This window comes from Protomyctophum bolini, assembly GCF_963924005.1.
Source record: "Protomyctophum bolini genome assembly, chromosome: 1".
In the NCBI taxonomy this organism is placed as follows: domain Eukaryota; kingdom Metazoa; phylum Chordata; class Actinopteri; order Myctophiformes; family Myctophidae; genus Protomyctophum; species Protomyctophum bolini.
Genome location: NC_137862.1, coordinates 44,191,324 through 44,214,034, shown reverse-complemented (window position 1 = coordinate 44,214,034; position 22,711 = coordinate 44,191,324). Strand labels below are relative to the sequence as shown.

Genomic DNA, 22,711 nt, shown 5'->3' with positions numbered 1-22,711 from the left:
AGAGGCAATGCTGTAAGTTGCAGTTGATGTTAGATATGCTAACTTTCTGTACAATTTTGTTATGTTTGTTTTGTGTTTACATGTGCTTTTATTTTGAAGAACTCAGTATATAATGAGAGTCACTTCCTGTGAGCACCATCTTTGATGCAGCAGTGCAGAGAGTAAACACACACTGTTCAGAGCTGTAAGCCTACCAACTTGGAAGCTTTTGAGAGGCAATGCTGTAAGTTGCAGTTGATGTTAGATATGCCAACTTTCTGTACAATTTTGTGGCATTTTGTTATGTTTATTTTGTATTTGGGAACGTTTTTGACAATGTTTACTGTTGTCTGCAGAACATAGCCATAGCCTAGCCTCAGGTGTATGTCATCCAACACTGATGAGTGTATGTGGTTTAGCTAGTGTGTGTATGATTTTGTTAATTACCTGGGTTTATTTTGTTGTGAAATGATTGGAATGCTGTCAATTAATAACAAACTCTGAATGTATCACTCCTTGTCATGAAGTAAACAGTCAATTCCACCTTTGGCTCTGTCTTCATTGGCTGCGGTTTATCTTGATGTTAAGTGGCAGGCCCATACACTGCCATAGAACATTACAATGTTGGTTATCTATTGCTACCGTGGTATGCTCTTAAAGTAAAACAATCACACCTGTGTGAAGTGAGGGGCGCTCTTATCTTACAACATGATTAGGTGATCAGATGTATGATGTATAGATGTATATAAAGATTTCAAAACAAACATTAATTTATCGTCATTGTCAATGGCGTTTTTAAAACAAACATTGGCACTTTAAGGAATTGATACCAGAACAAGGTTAGATATTTGACTAATTCTATACTGTCCTTCGTCCCTCTCTCTCAATGTCTCTGTGTGTGTGTGTGTGTGTGTGTGTGTGTGTGTGTGTGTGTGTGTGTGTGTGTGTCTGTGTGTGTGTGTGTGTGTGCACAGCTCCAGCCAATGCTCAGATTGTGCACTCGGGTGCAGCGTGCAACGTCAAGGAAGACAACATCAGTGAGAGGATTTACACCATCAAAGAAGGAGACACGCTGGTACTGCAGTGCATCGTTAAAGGACACCCCCGACCCCAGGTACCACAAGCACACACTTACGCACACACACACACACACACACACACACACACACACTGGACCTCATTTATCAATGGAGTGTATATTCTGCCTTAATTTGGAGCGTGCATGGGTTTTGGCTTACGCCCACGTCAACGTGGCATTTATTATCAAGTGATCCTATTCAGCCGATCCTAGCGTAAATTTGGTCTGAGCTACGGAACATTGTTTTTGTAGTAGATACATATTTAGATGCCTGTCAGCTGGTCACCGCTTTTGTGCGACAGAAAAACTGGTGCAGACAAAGCCTACGACAGCTCCCGACCAGACGTGAGATTTGACGTGGCACGCTGGAATGAAAAATGCCGAAAATTGTGGCGATTTTTTGTAAATTACTTGTATAATTTATGTGTGTGTTGTGTACACATCTCTGTATGTTGAGCATAAATATTGCTACTAATAGGAGTTAGCTCTTTGCTTACCGCTGCTTCAGCGTCTGTTAGCACATGACTAGGCCACGGGTTCCGTGATGGTGGGTGCTCGTAGTATTGATCTGGGTGGTGTCTGCCTGGCCCAGCTTCGTAATCGTCATCAACGTAGGAGAATGGTGCCTGCGTTCAGACATTATACGGTCAACATTTAAGCTGTCATGATGAACTCTGTTCTAACTTCATTGCTGTTGATATATTGCATAGATAAACTATTTATCTGAACCTATTTCTGTGTTGGAGTCAGTGGTTTACATAGTGGTTGACACTATGGCAGGTCCTTTGGAGTTGCCCAAACTGCAAGTGCACATTTGAGTGAGGAGTCTGCTATAAACACAACACGAGATCACGACACTGGTATCGGTATTCGGTATCGGTATCTGACACAGAAATTGAGGTATCGGGATCAGATCGGAAGCGAAAAATCGGGACATCCCTATAGTTACAATGTGAGTGTATAATTAGTAGACTTCTGTTCAGCGTCCAAGATTGAACCTTAGAGTATATATGAATAGAGAAGACACCCGAGTTCTCCTTCCATCCACTTGCATTAAGTTGCTCAAAAGCGCATGAGGCGATTTCACTCCTCCTTCCGTGTAGGAACAGAGTGCATTCTGGGATGGATTTGCCTCAAACACATGAACGCGCTGCCGTTGACTATCATTGTGCCGTTTGTGCGCGTTCACGTATGAAACATTCGTTCACGTGTCATGGCCTCAAACACATGAAGTGTGCAATGATAGTCAACGGACCAGCGCTGGCTCGAGCTGCAATGACAAATTCGGCCACTATGTCCTTTTCGCCTCAGGGTTTCCTCCGGGTGCCTTCTCTATTCATATATACTCTAAGGATTGAACCCATTCAGCGAAAATGTGAGCACAGTGTATATTTAACATAACCGCAATAGAAACATAGGACAGTAAATACATTTCTTGTCTTCCATGCTAAACTACACAGTAAAACACAAATCGATGCAGTCAAAGTGAACTATGATGACCTCTGTGCCTTCTAGAACCTTCTGTTCCTCCGTCCTCTTCTGAGATTGAACCTACTTTGTTCCTCAGTAATTTCACGCCGCCAGGCTTTTCCAACCCGGCAGTATCACTGTTAATGTTTTAGTCATAGTTTTTTTAAAGTCTTCGTCCTCAGAAGAACACTGCTGCATTCTGGGATTGTGTCCCTCTGGGCTTACTGGGTTTCTTCTACACCCTCCACAAGCTACAGAATATTGATAACCCGATCCCTATGCCTCCCTCTCCCTCGTTTTTTATTCTGTTCAATTCAAACGCAAAGAGGTGAATTTGAAGTGAAACAAGCAAAATTGAGACAAAATATTCCAAGACTAAAGTGTTTCCTATAGGGTGCCACTCTCTTTGGGCAATTTGAATCGCTGGGATTAAATATCCCCCATCTCCACATTTGAACCACTGAGGCCAGGCCAATCAAAAGAGAGAATGAGTCTGATTGAGGATGTATCCAATCTTTTATCAAGTCTGATTGATTACCTGACCTGGCCTAGATGGTCTAACCCTGATCCACACAGAGAAACATTTAATGGTCTCTCTCTCTCTCTCTCTCTCTCTCTCTCTCTCTCTCTCTCTCTCTCTCTCTCTCTCTCTCTCTCTCTCTCTCTCTCTCTCTCTCTCTCTCTCTCTCTCCCCCACTATCCCCCTCTCTGTCTATTAATCATCCTATCTCTTCATCTCTTTTTGTCTCTTGGTCATTCTGTTTATTTATTGCCTTCATATATACATCGTCCTCATGTCTACATTGTATCTCTCATTCTCTCCTCTTCTATTGCTGCCTGCGATCAAACCTCCTGCATCCCCTCCCCCATATTCAAGCTCCACAACAACGGGCAGATTGAAACTTCTCTGACCTGTCCTTAGCAGAACACTGCTGCATTCTGGGATTGTGTCCCTCTGGGCTTACTGGGTTTCTCCTCCACAAGCTATATTGATAACCTGATCCCTACGCCTGTCTCTCTCTGTTTGTTTGTCTGTCTCTCTCTTTCTGTCTGTCTCACTCTTTCTGTCTCCTCTCTCTTTCTGTCCGTCTCTCTCTTTCCGTCTCCACTCTTTCTGTCTTTCATCCTTCCCTCCACCACACTTCACTTTTCTTGATCCTGAAAGCGGCTGATATTAAATTTTTGCTTAACTTCAGGATATGTTAATAAATGTGCTTTGTAAATATAACTTACGTGACTTTGTAGAGAAGCGTGAACACTCGGGACTGTTAGTCCTGAATGTCCACGTAAGTAAATGCATGTTCTTGCCAACACAATTGCTGTTTGTTATGTACTTAAGGCTTCTATCTTTGTGCTTTATTGACTACATACGTGTGCATAAGCAACAACACAGCCCGGCCTTGACAAGTTTTCTGCAAAGTACTTGAGTTCTTCTTGGAAAAATATAAAAAGATACTCCTATGGAAAGGCTATATTGTTTCCTTTATATCCTCGTGTTGGGCTTATGTTTTCGCCGACGTTTTTATTTGTGTTGTTTCCGTCATAAGCGCAGCTCCGTTTAGTTGTGCTTCACGTTCCACAGCCATCTTCTGTGTGTGCTGACTGACTGACTGACTGCGGCGGGCCCGGTGTGGGCTAGCCCCTCCCTCCCCTCACTGGTGCGAAACGGGGTAGTAAAAACGTGGAAGCGTGTCTTCATTGTATCTCTCTTCTTCAATTACTGTCCTGTGAACAAACCTTAGCTTCACACCATCCCCAAGCTTCACACCAACAGTCAGAAGTAGTTACATCATCTAAAACTCACCTTGGGCTGTTTTTGATAGGAAAGTAAATTGTGTGCGTGTGCGTGTGCATGTGCGCGTGTGTGTGTATGTGTCTTTTGATTTATGAAGTCTTTTTCAGGATTTTTAGACCGTATATGGTGTCTGTCCCTATTTCCTAAATGGGTGCAGCATTGGAGCTTTGTTCTGGACTGGTGAAATTAAATAAAAGTGCCATTGCTAAAAGTTGTGTGTTTGGGTTCTCATGTTGGATTGCAGTAATATGGGAGTAGAGACTGTAGAGCTGATGGATCATGGCTGGTGGTCACTATAGTTACGTCTGTAATTTAACGGGTAACAGATTCTCTTTCTTTGTGCGTCACTGGGTCATATGGACAGTCGTGGACAGTAATCTTCTATATCTATCTATTTATATATCATAAAATGGTGATCTAGCCTCGGTCCCAGGCTTACTCATCTGTAAAGAGAAAAGCCTGGTCGCAACCTAATGCAGAGAGGTCTTCGGGGAGGCGACATCAGGTTTCGTAAATGCCCCGCTGAATTGAAAATGTGGCAATTAGTCTCCTGCTTAGTGAATATGCCCCATAGTATCCATGTCAACATGAATGTAGTCTCCTGCTTAGTGAATATGCCCCATAGTCTCCATGTCAACATGAATGTAGTCTCCTGCTTAGTGAATATGCCCCATAGTCTCCATGTCAACATGAATGTAGTCTCCTTTTTAGTGAATATGCCCCATAGTCTCCAACTCTCCATGTCAACATGAATGTAGTCTCCTGCTTAGTGAATATGCCCCATAGTCTCCATGTCAACATGAATGTAGTCTCCTGCTTAGTGAATATGCCCCATAGTCTCCATGTCAACATGAATGTAGTCTCCTGCTTAGTGAATATGCCCCATAGTCTCCATGTCAACATGAATGTAGTCTCCTTTTTAGTGAATATGCCCCATAGTCTCCATGTCAACAAGAATGTAGTCTCCTGCTTAGTGAATATGCCCCATAGTCTCCATGTCAACATGAATGTAGTCTCCTTTTTAGTGAATATGCCCCATAGTCTCCAACTCTCCATGTCAACATGAATGTAGTCTCCTGCTTAGTGAATTTGCCCCATAGTCTCCATGTCAACATGAATGTAGTCTCCTGCTTCGTGAATATGCCCCATAGTCTCCAACTCTCCATGTCAACATGAATGTAGTCTCCTGCTTAGTGAATATGCCCCATAGTCTCCATGTCAACATGAATGTAGTCTCCTGCTTCGTGAATATGCCCCATAGTCTCCAACTCTCCATGTCAACATGAATGCCTGTGTGAAAAAAAGCTGTTATGTTATAGCTCACGTCCCTCTGGATACAGCGGCATGAAGATACAAAGTGTTTTGTACCTGCTACAAAATCTCCAAAAGAGCTGGCTACAAAGCCATTTCCACTCACATTTGCTCTCCACACAACTCTTGCTTGTAACGGGGTAAATTAATCATTTCCGTGAGCCAGTTCTGTGTTTTTTAAACCCTAAGGCTCCATTTTCCTTGATATTTTTTTCGCTCATCGGACACACGATGTGTTGATCAACACTTCAACAGTCTGGTATGCTGTGTCTCTTTGTATCTTTTGTAGCTACCAGTGTGAACGCAGTATTACTGTACGTCACTGTCTGTCTGCCAGACTGCCACTGTCTCACTGTCACTCAGCATTGGAAAATAACAAAGTAGGCTAAATTTACTACTGTACTTAAGCAACATTATTTGAGTATCTATATTTTTCGTATGACTTTCACTCCACTACATTTGAGGGAAAGGGTACATTTGGAATAGTGAAAAATGGATCTACAAGTTCATAATGTGTCGCATCGTGACAATATTTGTGTCTGTACTTTGTCTCACGTACTGGAGTTGAGTACATTGTCCAATGCTGGCCTCACTTTCTCAGACTAAGGGGGAGAGAAAGACACAGATCAAAAATATGAAACAAGGAAAGAATGAGCAGTAGAAAGTAAAGTGTTGAGGTCATGGGGGTTTGTATAACAGCTCTCAGGTTCACTGCAGGTATGAGGCTTTTAGTTAACAAACTCTTTCACACACAGCCCCCCACACACACACACACACACACACACACACACACACACACACACACACACACACACACACACACATGCACACGCACACACGCACACTTTCTTTAGAAATACAATAGAAGGGTAAATGGTTTTTCTGAAAGTGATTCCTACCTTCTTATTATTTATTCATGGATCTGCTGGTCACCGCAACCTTGAGACCTGTGTGTGTGTGTGTGTGTGTGTGTGTGTGTGTGTGCGTGCGTGCGTGCGGGCGCATGGGCGGGTGCACGGGCGGGCGCATGGGCGGGTGCACGGGCGGGCGCACGGGCGGGTGCACGGGCAGGCGCGTGTATGTGTGAGTGTGATGGATTTACAAAGGAGAGGAGAGGAAACAAGAATGCAGAGGAAAGGTGAGGCAGAGCAGATGAAAGTAGGAGGAATGAAACTGTGGGCAGAGGGGGGGGGGGGGGGAGGGAGGGGGAGGGGGAGGAGGTAGAGTTACAGGGTCAGGGAGTCCGGTGGACGGGGGGGGGGGGGGGGGGCTGCGGTCGGGGGATTCAGGGTTTGGGTTTCCGTCCTTGAGGGCTGAGGAGAGGACAATCGATAGAGACTGAAAGTGAAGCCAATCTGGAACCAGAACCAGAAACAAATGAGATCACAGCATGACCCCTTCTGAGAGGAGAGGAAAAGAGGAGAGGAGAGAGGCAAAGGTAGAGGGGTTTGGAGAGAGCACATAAGAAGAGGGCGAGAGGGAGATGACGAGGATAAATGGATGAGCGAGAGGCAGCTGAGGGATGAAACCGGGCGAGCGGGAGAAGCGGAGAGATGAGATGGAGAGAGGGAAGGCGAGGGAGAGAGCGATTAGGCTGCATAAATCCATCTCCAAATCAATCTCCTAAAAGAGTGAGTGTGTGTATTAAACATGGCAGCAAACTGAATGAAAACTCCAAATTACACACACACACACACACACACACACACACACACTCACACACTCACACACTCTGTCTCTCTGTCTGTCTGTCCACCATGTCTCTGTGTGTGTACGACTGTAATCCACGTAACTTGAGAACCGTTCGCCCCACTGACTTCAAATTTGACACACGCGTTCCACACCATCACAGGGAGTGCAGTGCCCGCCCTTGAGTCGGTGGCATACACCGCTGTCCAGAACCAGCCCAAAAGCCTCTGGACAGGGCAATAATTAGCCAATATTGCTCATACCTGATCACCCCTAGATCCCCATATATGGAGCTGACCTGTTCTGACTCCATATTTTGGCATGCCTAAAAAATAACTCCATATATGGGCATAAAAGGGACACGGACATAATAACTGGGTGGGGCATTCATTTCCAACTTGCATCGTTCCAAGTAGGCCAGTGCACAATGGGCTACGCCCGTCTATAGACATGGTAATGCCCCACCAGCCTCTGATTGGCTTACCGACACTGCCTGTCTTACCAGACCTCCGAGGTGGATAGTCATTGTGGATGCACTGGGGACACTGAAGGTTACGCGAGGTTACTCCGTGGTCGGAAATATTATACAACTTATACAAGTACAGTATACTGTATAATACACGGGACAGAGAATGACAGCTTGGCACGCCATGACAGATGACGCTCCAGGATGCAGCCGTTGGCTTTCATTGAATAATTGATTGAACACGTACGCCGTAATATGATTTGATTTGGGTGTGTTCTAAATACAGTGTTTGTGTTGATTATCGTGTATTAATCTAATTCTAGTAAACTAATACTATTATTCTAAAAAGGATAAAGATGAAGGGAAAAGAGACCTTTTTACAGTACAATAATGTTTCAAGTTTACACATACAAATAAATGACATTAATCAGTGCTGCAGATCAAACAGCAGTGACAAATTAACTTGTATCAGAAAATACAAGTTCATCGGGTCTCTGTTGAAATTAACCGCAGATTTAATTACAACTGATTCAACTGAAACTCTTTGGATTTGTATGCCATTTGATTCAACACTACATCTACATGATACCACCACCTGTTGAGGGTTGATTACACCCTGCTGCGTACTAGTGTTAAAGTGTCATTTGAACGGTGTCTTTTAGATAATCTTTCCACTCCCCGTCATAATCTCACCCTGAGCGCTCCACAGTCAGTCCACCCCGACGCGGCGCCTCCTCTCACTGTCCCTGGGTACAGTAGGGCTACAGATCATTGTCCGCTGGTTACAGCATAATGAAATATAATATAATATAATGGGTCGGGACTGGGGGGTCTGACGGCAGGGAAAACCACTGCTTGGGACCGATGTGGCTCGCGTTGGAGCCGAGCTAAGCGAGCCTGTGTTCACTCACTGCGCAGTGGGCAGCAGCAGCGACACACACACAGCGCATCATGTGCCATGCATGCGTAGGCCTACTATTAAGACTTGATTATTTTATTGTTTGTTAAGGTGTTTTAACTTATTTGTAGCCCTAAAATTGATGAGGGGAAGTAATCATGCCTGTAACCCCCGTTACTATAATCCAGATTACACATTTTAAAATATACTATAAAACGTTACAGTTACGCTGTAACTGTACCCTGTAACTGTACCCTGCATGCACGCACGCACGCACGCATGCACGGCATTGCACGCACAGATTTGAAAACTTCATTTAATTTACCTTCTGTCCTTTAGTTTTTTAGTCTTTCCCTATTTCTCCATGCCTTCCCACTCTTGCTTGATATCTACAGATGTGTCTGCGTGTAAGTGTAAATGTGTGTCTGCCTCTGTGGGCGTGCGTTCTTGCATGCCTGCGGGCGTGCGCGCAAAACACGTCTTTATTTTTGTGTGAGGGTTTGCGTCTGTGCCAAACACTGTTCCCACATAACAGGATTATCATTTTAAGCGGATTCACTGTAACTGAGCCAGTTGGATGGATAAACTGCTGTATGGTTGACTCTGATGGCAATGATTCAAGAATCACTTCAGAAAAGATGTCTGAGAACAGCCAGCTTCCTTTGTTGAAGACAGTGGGTGGTCCTTGCCTGCCTGGTGCATGGTGGGCTACTGAGGGAATAAGAGACACATCATATACTGCCAGAAACTGTCAATTGTTCCAGCTTTCTGTTTATGACAATGCAATGAAGTACATTGAACGACAGTAATGCAGTTCTTGTTTCTCTGCCTCAGTGTGTTATTTAAGGACTTAACTCTCCACAACATATAGTAGTACAATTTCAGTCTGTACTTTTACACTGTGAACAAACACCCACACTGACTATTGACATATTCATTGTACCATATTCATTGATAGTGTCACACACAAGTAAGATGCAGCACGATCTGATACAATGCGGAACGTTGTGAGCTCTTCTAAGATTGAAAGTGAAAGTGGTTATGTGTGTCTGTGTGGTTTGTTGTTTGAAACGCTTTATTTAGGAATACCCCATTGAGATATAGGACCTCGTTTTCGAGAGGGTCGTAACTGTACAATCAATACAAAACACTCAACAAAGGAAAAGAAAAAAAAGAGAAAAAACACAAAACACAAAAACAGGGTATTACAATAGGTAAGCACGATAGCAAATGTCAAATATCACTGTCATTTCCATAGGTCAGCATTTTTATAAATATTGAACCAATGACAATTTCAACAAGACCTATGACTAAAGTAAGGGACTGGTCCCCCCCAGCCTCCAAATAGTTTTTGGGGCCCATGTGTATTTATTCCAACATTATATATGATTTTTCTGTGTCACAAACTGGCCAATAAGTACATGAATCTTGCTTCCTCCAAAGTCAGTAAAACACTGACTTCAACTTTGCAACTTGTCCACAACTTGTCTGTCCACAACAATGGGTAGCCTATAGTGCTACTAGTACTAACTAATCAATATCAAGATACTGGGAGGACGATACAATACAATTTACAATTTAGGCATTTAGCAGACGCTCTTAATCCAGAGCGATTTACAATAAGCAAGAACAGAAGGCATGGCAATACATCACATACATAAAAAGTAGTTATCATGAAACATGCGTAAGCTAAGAACGTAACAGTGGAATATCTATATAATGAAACTATACATACTATACTATACTATACATTATACTATACTATGACTACATAAAATGCAATTTTAGTGCTGTCTACGTAACATGCTATAAGTCTGTGTAAAATTCTATCTAAGTCTACATAAAGTTCTATCTAAGGGGCTAGGGTAAGTGCTACCGGCCATGATGGAGTCTGAAAAGGTGGGTTTTCAGACTATGGGGGAAGATTGGGAGTGAGGCTGCAGTTCTGATTGCAATGGGAAGTGCATTCCATAGTTTTGGAGCCAGAAGGAAGAAGAGTTTGGATAGTTTGGGACGTGTGGAGCGTTGTCCAGGCGTTTTTAGTGAAGGTAGCTTCCCCGCATTGACTGATCTGAGTGCACGGGAGGGTTTGTAGGGTTCGATCATATTGTAATATATGGGGGAGCCATACCTTTGGTTGCTCCTTTTGTGACTGAATATTATCTAATCACGGACATACTGTATAGTGTATACATGCTGATTTCTTAATCACATGTATGTATAAATGGAGGAACATGTGACAGAATGGCCTTTAAGCCCCCTTTTTAAGTGTGTGGGATAAATGCCAGGTCAGGAAGTGTTGTATTGAGTGGTGGTGACAGTGATAACAACAACCCTGTCTGGTCTAGTGGCATCTGGAGGTGGAGAGAGACAGAGACAGAGAGAGAGAGAGATGACCTGTCAGCAGTTGACACATATTAACCTTCTGATGTCTCAGCCTAGCGTGCACACACACATGCACGCACACACGCACGCACGCACGCACACACACACACACACACACACACACACACACACACACACACACACACACACACACACACACACACACACACACACACACACACACACACACACACACACACACAGAGGAGAATCCAGGAGAATCACACCATGGCTATTTGATCAATGGTGGTCTGCTTCAACCAAATCCATCCTACAAACAGAGCTGAACAAACAGGCCCTGCTAATCCGATAATCCATAACCTACTTTATAACCTACACACATAGAGGAACACACACGCACGCACGCACGCACGCACACACACACACACACACACACACACACGTGCACGCACACACACACACGCACGCACACGCACACACACACACACACACACACACACACACACACACACCTGTGTGCATGTGTGCACAGTCAGATGCCATTGGCCTATAGAGCAAGACCACACATGTAGATAAACACACATGCACGCACAAACGCACACACAATTAAACACACACTATCAGTCACTTCAGCCCATTATCCGCTGTGCCCTCTTTGTCTACATGATGTCTCATAGTCTCTTCCAGCTTGATAAGACACAGAGGTTAATAGGGATTAATGGACACACGCACACATACTCACACACACACGCACGCACACGTGTGTGTCCGTGCGTGCGTCCTTCCTCGGGCACGTACAGATGTGTGTGAGGTGTGCATCCGAGCGTGTACTGTATGTGCATTTGATTAATCAAATGAAGCTCAAATGTAGCTCCTTGTACAACAGTGAACTCTCATGAACTGATAGGAGAACCGAAGCGTGAACGAACCATAAAGACCATGTCAAGACGCCTTAGCGCACTCTGTTTATTTAAGAGATGCAATGTGAGAGTGTGGATTGCTTTCCTCCACTCCCTCCTATTCAGCATTGGGCTCTTGAGCTCTTTAGTGTTGCTGGCTCTGTTGTCACGCCACACTGGGACACAGACTCAGTGTGACTCAGTGTGACACAGTGTGACACAGTGTGACTCAGTGTGACTCAGTGTGACACAGTGTGACTCAGTGTACACAGTGTGACACAGTGTGACACAGTGTGACTCAGTGTGACTCAGTGTGACTCAGTGTGACTCAGTGTGACACAGTGTGACACAGTGTGACTCAGTGTGACTCAGTGTGACACAGTGTGACTCAGTGTGACTCAGTGTGACACAGTGTGACACAGTGTGACTCAGTGTGACTCAGTGTGACACAGTGTGACTCAGTGTGACACAGTGTGACACAGTGTGACTCAGTGTACACAGTGTGACACACTGTGACACACTGTGACACACTGTGACTCAGTGTGACTCAGTGAATAAATCTAAAGTTCTGACGTACATATTATGATATATATTTAATGTTTGGGAACATTAGTGTGTACAGTACAGAACAGTAGTTCTAAAGGAAACACTTTGAATAAAAAAGCATTTTTCCACTTACTGATGACCGCCCGTTCATTAAATGATGAGATTAACATTCAATCTATGACTGGTGGACTTTCTTAATGACATGCAGAACATTTTGTTCATAAGTTTTGTTGACAGCGGTTGTTGTTGGTGTTGCCTTCTTATTCTAATCTGATAGTCTACTCTATCGTCTCTGGTTTATCTATACTCAGTTCCTATACAGTGTGTCTCTGATAAGATCTGTTTGACTGATTATTTTTCATATCACAGTAGATTCACTATGTAGTCATTTTCATGTTTCTGCTGATATGTTTGTTCATTCAAAGCATCGTATCTGCCTTTATGTCTATCTCTAGGGATATGGGATGTAGGAAGATGTGAAGAGCATGTGAGTGGAGTTGAACAGGGAGAAATACTACTCCAAACTCACAAGATGCTCTTCCTCGAAGAGAAACACAAACACATGCCATCCTATTTCAAAGCCTAAGGAATTACTAGGCTATACTTTTGTATTAAGAGATAGGCATTGTTCATTGTTTGGGGCAGTGTTGGCCTAAAGGTTAGTAGAGTGTACTTGTTGCTGGAAGGTTCCTGGACCGGCAGGAATAATCTGGACGAGGAAGTGATTGGCCACCACTGACCCCTCCCCCAACCCAGCTGAAGTGCCCTTGAGCAAGGCACCGAACCCCCGGCTGCCCCAGTGGAGCTGTTCTGTGGCCATTAGTATACGGTTGTACTGGTCATCGCCCAGGTTTTAATGTGTGTCTGTATGTGGCTGAAAGAAGCTCCATAACTTACCTCCTTGCTCATTACCAGGATTATTATTGTCTCCACCAGGCCGGAGACATGGGGAGAGTATGTTTTGCACTCTGTCCGTCCGTGTGACCGTCAGGTCATCCCTGGCACCGTTGGCTTGATCGCAGCCAAACTCTGCACAAACACTCCCTGGATGCCACAGCTGAAACTCTACCACAAATATTTCACATGTGCCTGTTATAGTGCCACCAGGAGGCCGATTTTTGCTAAACATATTTTTGGAGAGTACACCTACAGATGTTGTCCAAACATCACGCAAATTGATACACTGTCTCTCTATAGCCATTAAACAAAAAAGGTCTTTCAGATTTTTCATACTCCATCCTGATTGGCTTCCAAAGTTCGCAGGAGTGCTCCGTTTTGAACAAAATGCCGCAAATCATGAACACATCGTGTGATTTTCGTGAAAATTTCACATGTGCTCTTTGTAGCGCCACCAGGAGGCCGACTTATGTAAAACATTTTTCTTTATATTCCCCTTCAGATTTGATCCAAATATCGCTACACATCTTTATAGTCATGTAATCATCAATCTTGTCAGCCATTTATTTAAAACACAACATGCATTCATCTTTATAACATTACTAGGCATTATGAATATACTTACGGGCTATATCTTTAACATTTCCCTGTTATAATTTAGAACCACCAGGAGACACATTATTGCAACAAATCAAAACACATGTTTATATTAGTCCTACACATTTTGTCCAAACATCACAAACGCTCTTATCTTGGTGGAGACGTGTGCCCCAAGGGGCACTTCTTCTAGTTAATTATATATAAATATATTATAATTATTTATTCATTATAAAGGACAATTCATAATTAATTTAAATTGTCTTGAGTGGCAATCAAAGCACTTTGGCGCTCCCCGCTCGGCTCTGCTCACATGCTCTGCCTCTGAGGCAGCATGGATCTGGGTAACACAGTGAGAGACAAGTGTTTGTGTCTTCAAAAGAGACTGAATTCATTGCCTTTCTCTTTTATCATCTTCTCTGACTTCAGTTCAGCTTGTTTGCATTTAGACCATTTTCACAAAGACTTAAACCCCTCTCTATCTCTCTCTCTCTCTCTCTCTCTCTCTCTCTCTCCCCCCCCCCCCCCCCCCCCCCTCCAGGTCAGGTGGACGAAGACAGCAGGCAGTGCGTCGGAGAAGTTCCAGGAGACGTCCATCTATAATGAGACACTGCGTATCAAGGCCATCCAGAGAGTGCAGGGGGGCCGCTACTACTGCAAGGCTGACAACGGGGTGGGGGTGGCTGCTATCAAGTCCATCCGTGTAGATGTGCAGTGTAAGTGCAACTAGGATTCTACAGAGATGTATTTGGTCAGAAGTTGGTCAGAAGTGGTGAAGTTGGTGGGATAGATTAACAGTGTCGTTGATAATCAGTTACTACCAGGTGGTACGTGTTCCCTAGCCCACTGTTTCTCAACCAACCAACGGTCCGGTCCCTCAGTGCTGCTCATAGACCAGATTATTTCTTTACCCAACGTGGATGGTGGGCCGCCTACTACAATTTCCCCCTGTTGTCACTGATTTCACAGCAAGCATCAAATCAATCCCTTGACAGGTTTCAATCATAAAGCAATGGGGATCCACGAGAGACAGGAGTCTACACTGTCTACACCATGTCAGTGCACATGGGACAGCTACCAATTGACAGCACATACTGTATGTCCCTTAATTGGGACGAGCCCTCCTCAAATTTAGAGAGAGAAATGATTGACATGTACTAACAAAAACTTTTCACAACACATATTCTTTTATAATATGCACCCGAGAAGACCCTATCATACCCAGAATTAATACATTCTCATGCAGTCATTAGGTGAATCAATGTTATATTTATTGAAATGTTTGACAATGACTCAAATATAACTGACCCTCAGCACTGAAAACCAACTGGAATCAAATTAAAATAGTGAATTAGCAAAGGCCATTAAATGGTATGATGGCAAGGATGTCCCATAATCTAGAAATTGTGTCTCCATCACAACTTTGTGTTTGTGATTCCATGATGACACATTGTACTTGGAGGACAAGGAGGACAAAGGAGGGTGTCCTTGATTTTATCTGTCATTAGAGAATATTTTCAATTAAAAAAGAATAGTGCACAACTTTCAACACAGGAAGCCAAAGTTGAAAGTGCATAAAATCTGAAAGAGTAAAATACTCTTATTTTTTTAGCCCATTATGTTTTGGCCTCCAAATGTCCTGGTTGAGAAGCAGTGCTTGGCTATAGGGGCCCCGTGCTGCTGTCCGTTTTGCCGTCCCCCTGTCCCTCTGAGTCAGGGGCCAGGCCATGGAGACAAGGCTGCTTCACTGGGGGTCCCTGAGGCCCCTTGGTCCAATACTCCTCACATCCGCTGTAGGGAGGTAGTAAGATCATGCCTCGCTTGCACGCACACGTCACGTCGTCACACGCACATATATTGATTCACACATACTGTAGCTGTTTCCCCCGTCAGCCGTGGGTCATGTAGAAAGCAAAGATGGACGTAGAAAACAAAAGACCACCAGTCCCTCTATGCCCCCTTTCCTCCCCGGGGTCCCAGCTCTGCGTGGAGTTGGTAATTGCAGGCAGCCTCTGGGTATTCAACTGGTTGTGTTGCATTTGTGGCCCTGACAGCAGCTCTGTGATGCTAAACAGCATTGGCAGCCCCCTCCACCCTACTCTCTCTCTCTCTCTCTCTCACTCCCCCACACCCACACACAAACACGTACCCATTAGCGCCCAGACAACATAAGGTGACATTGGAGTGATGTTCTAATTAGACCAACACATGGAAATGGTGAGAGAGAGAGAGAGAGTCTAGGTTCTAGTGCAGAGATAATAAGCAATTATCTAAAAGTGGTTATGAATTTGATGCATATACCCAAAGTAAACGGTGTGCAGTATGGTTATGCAGTGTGTACTGTCAGTAAACGGTGTGGAGTATATCATTCAGTGATACTGTAGCAAACATGTGTGTAGCACCAGTAGTCACATAAGTGTTGCTTGTAGATCTGTTATTTTTGGCAAGCGACAACAGTGTACTTAAAATTATAGGCTTAATAGCAAGGCACTGTTTAATTTAAGTACTGAATGAGATAGTGTTTGTTTGGGGATACCTTATGCAGGGCTGCAGTTTCAGAAAACATGCTCGCAAACATTGTCTACTTGGTAGCTTGTACCCCAGCTCTAATGTGTTTACTATCGAAAGCCATCTCTCAATTACACTGTAAATTGTAAGTGCTTATGACTTGGGCTAGATGCTGAGATTACAGTATAGACCTCACCAAGTTGTGTCAGGAAAAAAAATAGAATCCTTGTTGCCCAAGGTTTCACCATGCTGGGCGGGAACCCCTTTTGGTGTTTTAACCCTTCTGGGTGGGAACCCCTTTTGGAGTTCTGTACAGTATACATGTACAGTATTAAAAAATAACAAATAATGATGCTATATAAATATTTGACGTTTTTCAGAAAACTTAGGCCAGGATTTAAAAGGCGTTTTTAGAATCGGACTCAGTCCAAAATGGATTAAGTCTTAAAGTTGGTTGTGCTGTATTTAATCACTCTACAGATCTTTAAAAAGACCAGACTAGGGACATACAAATGGTATACGCGAGTGAGAGAGGCAATGAGAGGTGGTCATTGTTTTGTTGAAAGCAGAACATTTTCAGTCAACTGACTTTAGAACTGGACAATACACTAATATAGTACATTACTACTTTTATAATAAAAAATATTGATGCACAGACCCTTTACACCCCTAACATCAATCCATTCAAACCCCCAATGTGAAGCAGCTGCTCCATGACCCTCGACACTCTGACTAGTGAGACAGTGGGGCGGTGAGCGGGCGGGATAAACTCTAGCTAGTAGCCTCTACGGACGGGATGGACTTGGTTCAGAAACACACTGAACAGCTTCCTTTTTGTGTACGACCTTAGCTTAGCTCAGAACAGATATCGCCTGAAATACCCAATGGGTTATTAGGGCTGATGCTAATGAGTATTAGCTTAGCTTAGCAGAGGTTTTGCCTATCCCTGGGGGATTCATTAGCATCTTCAAGGACACTCACAGGTAAGTGGAGATGTTGATGATGATGATGATGATGATGATGAATTTGATGATGATGATACAGTACATTGTTTATCTTTTTGAGTATTTTGCTTTGGTCTAGCCATAGTGTTTGGTGCTGCTGCTTGTGTTAAGAGAAACTGCTTAGTGTCAACTTAACTGAATGCCCTGGGTTTGATGATGCATATTGTGTGGGCGCTGGGCGTGCTATACTGCGCGCGCACGCACGCACACACACTCACACACAAACAGAAGCTCTGACCTTTAGTTGAGATTGAGTCTCAAGTACCCTGAATATTCTCTGAGCACAACAATAGAATGTGTTCATTTTGACTTCCTGCGTGACTTTTTCACAGGACACTATGTTTCTCTCTGTCTCATTTTGTCTCTTTACATTTATTCTGCTTTACTCTGTGTCTCTTTTTGTTTCTCTCTCTGTTTGTTTCTCCCCACCTCTCTCTCTTCCTTTGTATCTCTCTGTTTCTCTCTCTTTTCTCATTTATTTTGTTCTTGCTCCCTGTGCTGTCCCTGTGTGATTCTTTATATTACTGTGATTTGCCTCAGATTAATTTCTGTTTCTTTATGATTCTCTTTCTGTTACTGTCTTATTTCTCTCCTTCAAACCACCCTCTCCATCCCCCTAAGTTTCTTCCTCTCATGTCTGTCTTTTTTCTCCCTTCCTTTCATCCTTCCCGGTCGTTTATTTCTCGCTCTTGCATTTCTTTACCAGGGAGGGGCCTTTGTTCCCTCTGCAGACAGGCTGAATACATTTTGATAGATTTTTCTCTTAAACTGTGGTGCCAAAATCCCCATATTGTCTCGCGTTGTGCATAAAAACACAAAGACGTAAAGAGAGAGTGTTTACGGTAACGACCGACTATTATGCGGTAACGGTGTACAGACTCATATAATGACCGAGAATAGCAGACCTCCAAGCTCAGAACGATCACATCCGCAATGCGATGTGAGCTTGTATGTCAGCTATTCACTGCCTGTATATATATCTTGCTATGGAGTACCTGTCTAGCCAACACACAGGAGGACGTTAAACCAGCGCTCCCCTAAACAACGGGTTTGGAGTTCTGCTGGGAATTTAATTGAAAACAGCACCTGAGTGTGGTTTCAGATGCTGGTGAATAAACAATCCAAAAATGTGTTCCACCTTCATTTTTACGTAATATCCCAGTTCTGTGAGGATGAACTCATGACAGCAAGTCCAATTAAATTAATATGAGGGAGTTAATGACACAAAATAAATGCTCCCCGTGTTTAAGGACCGTGTAAAAGCAGACATTTTACCATTGCTCCTGCAATGCTGATTCATCACCGTTTGTGTTGCATACCGATAGGCTAGGATTAATAAATGATCCGTCCTCTAGAACATTCAATGTGAAAGGGCGGAAGTTGTCACGTGAACGTGTGACGCAGGGGTGTCCGTGTCCCATCAGGCCAAATAGCTGCCTCATTGTCAAATCACATCACAGCTTGTCACCTGTTTGACGTGATAGGTGTGAGAATGTGCTGGTTCAGTTATGTCTCTGAAAGTGTGACAGCCACCTTCAGGTGTCTCTTGTTCTGTCTGGCTACTGTTCAGCCGTGACACCATGTTATTTTGTTCCACTCCGACATGAGCCCTGTGCTTGCGCGTGTGCACACGTGCACGGCGCACATATCGATTTGCAGCATGTCTATGTGGGAGCTCGAGGAGGCCCAGCAAGCTGCATTTCACACTCTGCTTGAATTCTGGTTCATCACAGTATAGTCTATAGTCACACTGTGTCTGGTGCTCCAGAAGGGCATGTGCACATTGTATGCTGTATGCTGTAGTATTGATTCTAGTTAGTCAAAAGATACACTATAGCTTTGTAATCCGATGGTAGAACATAGTTAGTAAAACATTTACAAAAGCTAATATCCTTGAGTGTATATCTGCGGTAAAATATAGGACCATGATAACGTCAAAGAGTCTCATTACTATGACCTGAAGTTACAAGGATCACACAAGGTGCCTAAACAGCCTGTCATTCATGGCCGTTGAGTCAGAGGTTGTCTGCGAGCTGGACTTTGATGATCTGATCAATGACTTTCTTCAAACAAGGCCAGAAGAAAGCGTGTGGTTTAGGCAGGATTTCTGACTTTTTTTGTAAAACGTACCTGCTGTAAGTTTTCCAGAAAAGTACATTCATCTGTGAATCCTGTCAGGCTTTGTCTCCCTACTTTCTTCTTTCTTGTATTTATTTAAAAAGTTTGGGAACCACTGGCTTAGATTATCTGCAAACACACCTGCAAGCTCGCATGCACACATTAATACTGGCTGGCACATTCTTCAGACATTCATCGGTCCATTCCGCCAGGCTTCCTCTCCTGTATTCCAGTATATATCCTGTCAGTCAAGTTGTTGCTCTGATAAAAAGGAATGTTTCACGACTACATGAACATTTCATACCGGTGTATAATAAATAGACCTAAGGCCAAGCTTTGTGCAGCATGGATACCTTGTTAATGTTGTATATCAGTCATCAGAGACACTGTGAGGGCTGTTCATACCCAGGCACTACACCTTATATAACCATAAAGATGAGGAAGTGCACCTTGGACTGTGTTGCTATTAATGTAGATGATAGAATAGAATAAAACATTTTGTATTTGCATTAAAATAATAAAATAGACTACAACAATGAAAACACCAACTTGGACTAACTAAAAAAGATGCGGAAGCTTGTTTCCATTGTGGTCCAGACGTTAAAATCAAAGACAGAACAGTGCAAACTGGACTTCTAAATAAGACCGGTGTAGCTGTGGAGCCATGAAAATCACCCTTGAACTGGGTGGTAATAATATTTTTTTCTAAATGTGGGGTGCATGATGAACCTAAAACATTAAACAGTGATACTTATATACTTCTTCTTGTGTAGGGTTTCCTCGTTATAATTATGTGCTGAATAGCGCTTTAAAAACATTCTAACTCAAGTGGATGGCAGAGTCCATACCATAGAGCATAGACTGTAAAAAATATGGACAAAGCGTTCCCCGGGTCTAACATGAACGTAAAATGAAGCCTGTCAGTCCTTGAATTGTAAATCGCCTTCTTTCTAGATCCGTTTGGGCCCAGCTGGCCCATTGGCTGGCCCAGACAAGTTGGTTGTTAGTTGGTTTTTATTTTGACTCGAGTGGGTGGGGAATCCCGATCATAGACTGTAACGGTAGCCACGCCCCTCAGAACATATGCGACTTTATTTTTATTTTTTTAATAAATGGGACCATAATTTTCCAAAAAGAATATTATGATATTAGAAATGAGACTTTAAACTAGTGACTGGAAGCAGAAAGTATTCATGACCATGTTTATTAAGGTAATACAGTCTAGGTGAAGTTGGGCCCAAATACATGGACTTCTATGGGGCTATGGGTTTTTTTGGGCCCAATGACAGCGCCACAACACTCCATTATATGAACTTTCAGGAAATCCCGATTTCCTCAGTCGCTTCACAAAATATCTGTCTGACTGCCCCCCTGGTCCATACCAAATAACAAATACAATGGTGAACAATGTGTGACCAGATTTGACTGAGTGCCTGCCAGGTTGCGCAAATTCCAGCTTTTCACCAGAGGAGAAAAACTTTAACTTTTTTTTCAAAATGAGTTAATAGCAGACAGACATACTAGAGCATTCTTTTCAAATTATGATTATACTGAGAGTACTACAACAGAGACATAACAATTAGACTGCGACTCTCGCAGAGAGGAAGATGGATGAGGAGTAACAACAATGCCTAATAGGTCAAAATAAAGACACACCAAGTTAGATAGATTAAACCCTATGCCTATACCCTAAACTGACCAGGGTGGCCCGGGGGTTGATGCTTGGTATCCTCCTTTTCTGTTCAGCGAAAATAGCCGCTGTACTTGCCTATTTTTGCTTTAGCTTATTATGACTTGCCCAGAATATGTGACCAGATTTGACTTTTGAGAGACTGCCATCGCGCAAATTCCAGCTTTTCACCAGAGGAGAAAAACCTTTTTTTGAATGAGTTAATCAGCACATTAATCAGCTTATTGCTCATTAATCAGCAGTTAATAAGCACAGGCATACTCTTCACATACTAGAGCATGTCTGAAAAAAGTGTCAGAGCTGAAATCGACATGTAAATTTGAAATAAATGCTTAAATATGTAGCTAGGTGTAATGTTAGTGACCACAGAAGTGAACATTTCAAGTCTGTTTTCTCAACTCGCTGTTTTCTTACTGTTCTTACTCGCTGTTACTCTAAAGCCATATCTCCAAAACTGATGGGTCAAACTGAACAACCAATATGTCAATTTGAAGCTATGATTCCCTGCTTTCATATGGCATGAAAAAAACGAAAATTAAAAAAGAAATCCAATGGCAGTCCCTCAGTCAAATTTAGTCACATATGGATGCTAAGGTTCATGTAGTAAATGTAAAAAATGCATGTGTTTCACACGGTAGCTCTATTTGCATTGTCTTCATACCATGTGATATAAAAAATGTTGCATGTTGCTAGCTAGAATCATTGCATGCATTGCTTTTCATCATATAGTGAAGGTGGCATGCCATCTGCTTGTCCAGCAGCACGTAGCTGCTAACTGGATGATGCATGTTGCCTCGAGTTCACATCTACTGTAAAAGTCCCCACTGCAATTAGAATACAGCGATTCAAAAGGATTAGTGTACAGAATATCATCCTACTTCCAACTGAGACCAAATCCTTGAGTATATATCTGCGGTCAAATATAGGACCATGATAACGTCAAAGAGTCTCGTTACTATGACCTGGAGTTACTTATGAAAATGAAATAATACTCCCACAACGTGGCACGCAGATGTACTATTTATCACAGCAACCTTATCAGCATGTGCTCTCTTAATCCATGGACCGCATATGAACGGGCACCGAGGAAGATACTGCTATCAATCACATGCATTGAGATTCTGTTTTACATGAAAATGACCTGTGTGTGTGTGTGTGTGTGTGTGTGTGTGTGTGTGTGTGTGTGTGTGTGTGTGTGTGTGTGTGTGTGTGTGTGTGTGTGTGTGTGTGTGTGTGTGTGCATGCTTTTATCTGGGTATTAATACTCAGTGGGATGGTTAGGCCTGTCACAATTTCTACATAATCATCTAATCGCAATTATTTGAGAGAATCTCAATTATTTCAATTATATCGTCATAATCATGCTCACAAGCCGTACGGTGCATTTCTTAAATAGTTCAGTAATTTATCTTTATGTTTA

At 43.0% G+C, this 22,711-nt stretch overlaps 1 protein-coding gene across 1 annotated transcript in view; it reads left to right on the top strand.

Moving 5' to 3' along the window:
* Positions 1 to 22,711, top strand: part of LOC308321627 (MAM domain-containing glycosylphosphatidylinositol anchor protein 1-like) — a 165,282-nt gene that overhangs the window by 44,252 nt on the left and 98,319 nt on the right. Inside the window, exons 2-3 of the mRNA XM_080772615.1 lie at positions 954 to 1,093; positions 14,513 to 14,687. Coding sequence (XP_080628741.1) covers positions 954 to 1,093; positions 14,513 to 14,687 — 315 coding nt within the window. The remainder of the gene's footprint in view (positions 1 to 953; positions 1,094 to 14,512; positions 14,688 to 22,711) is intronic.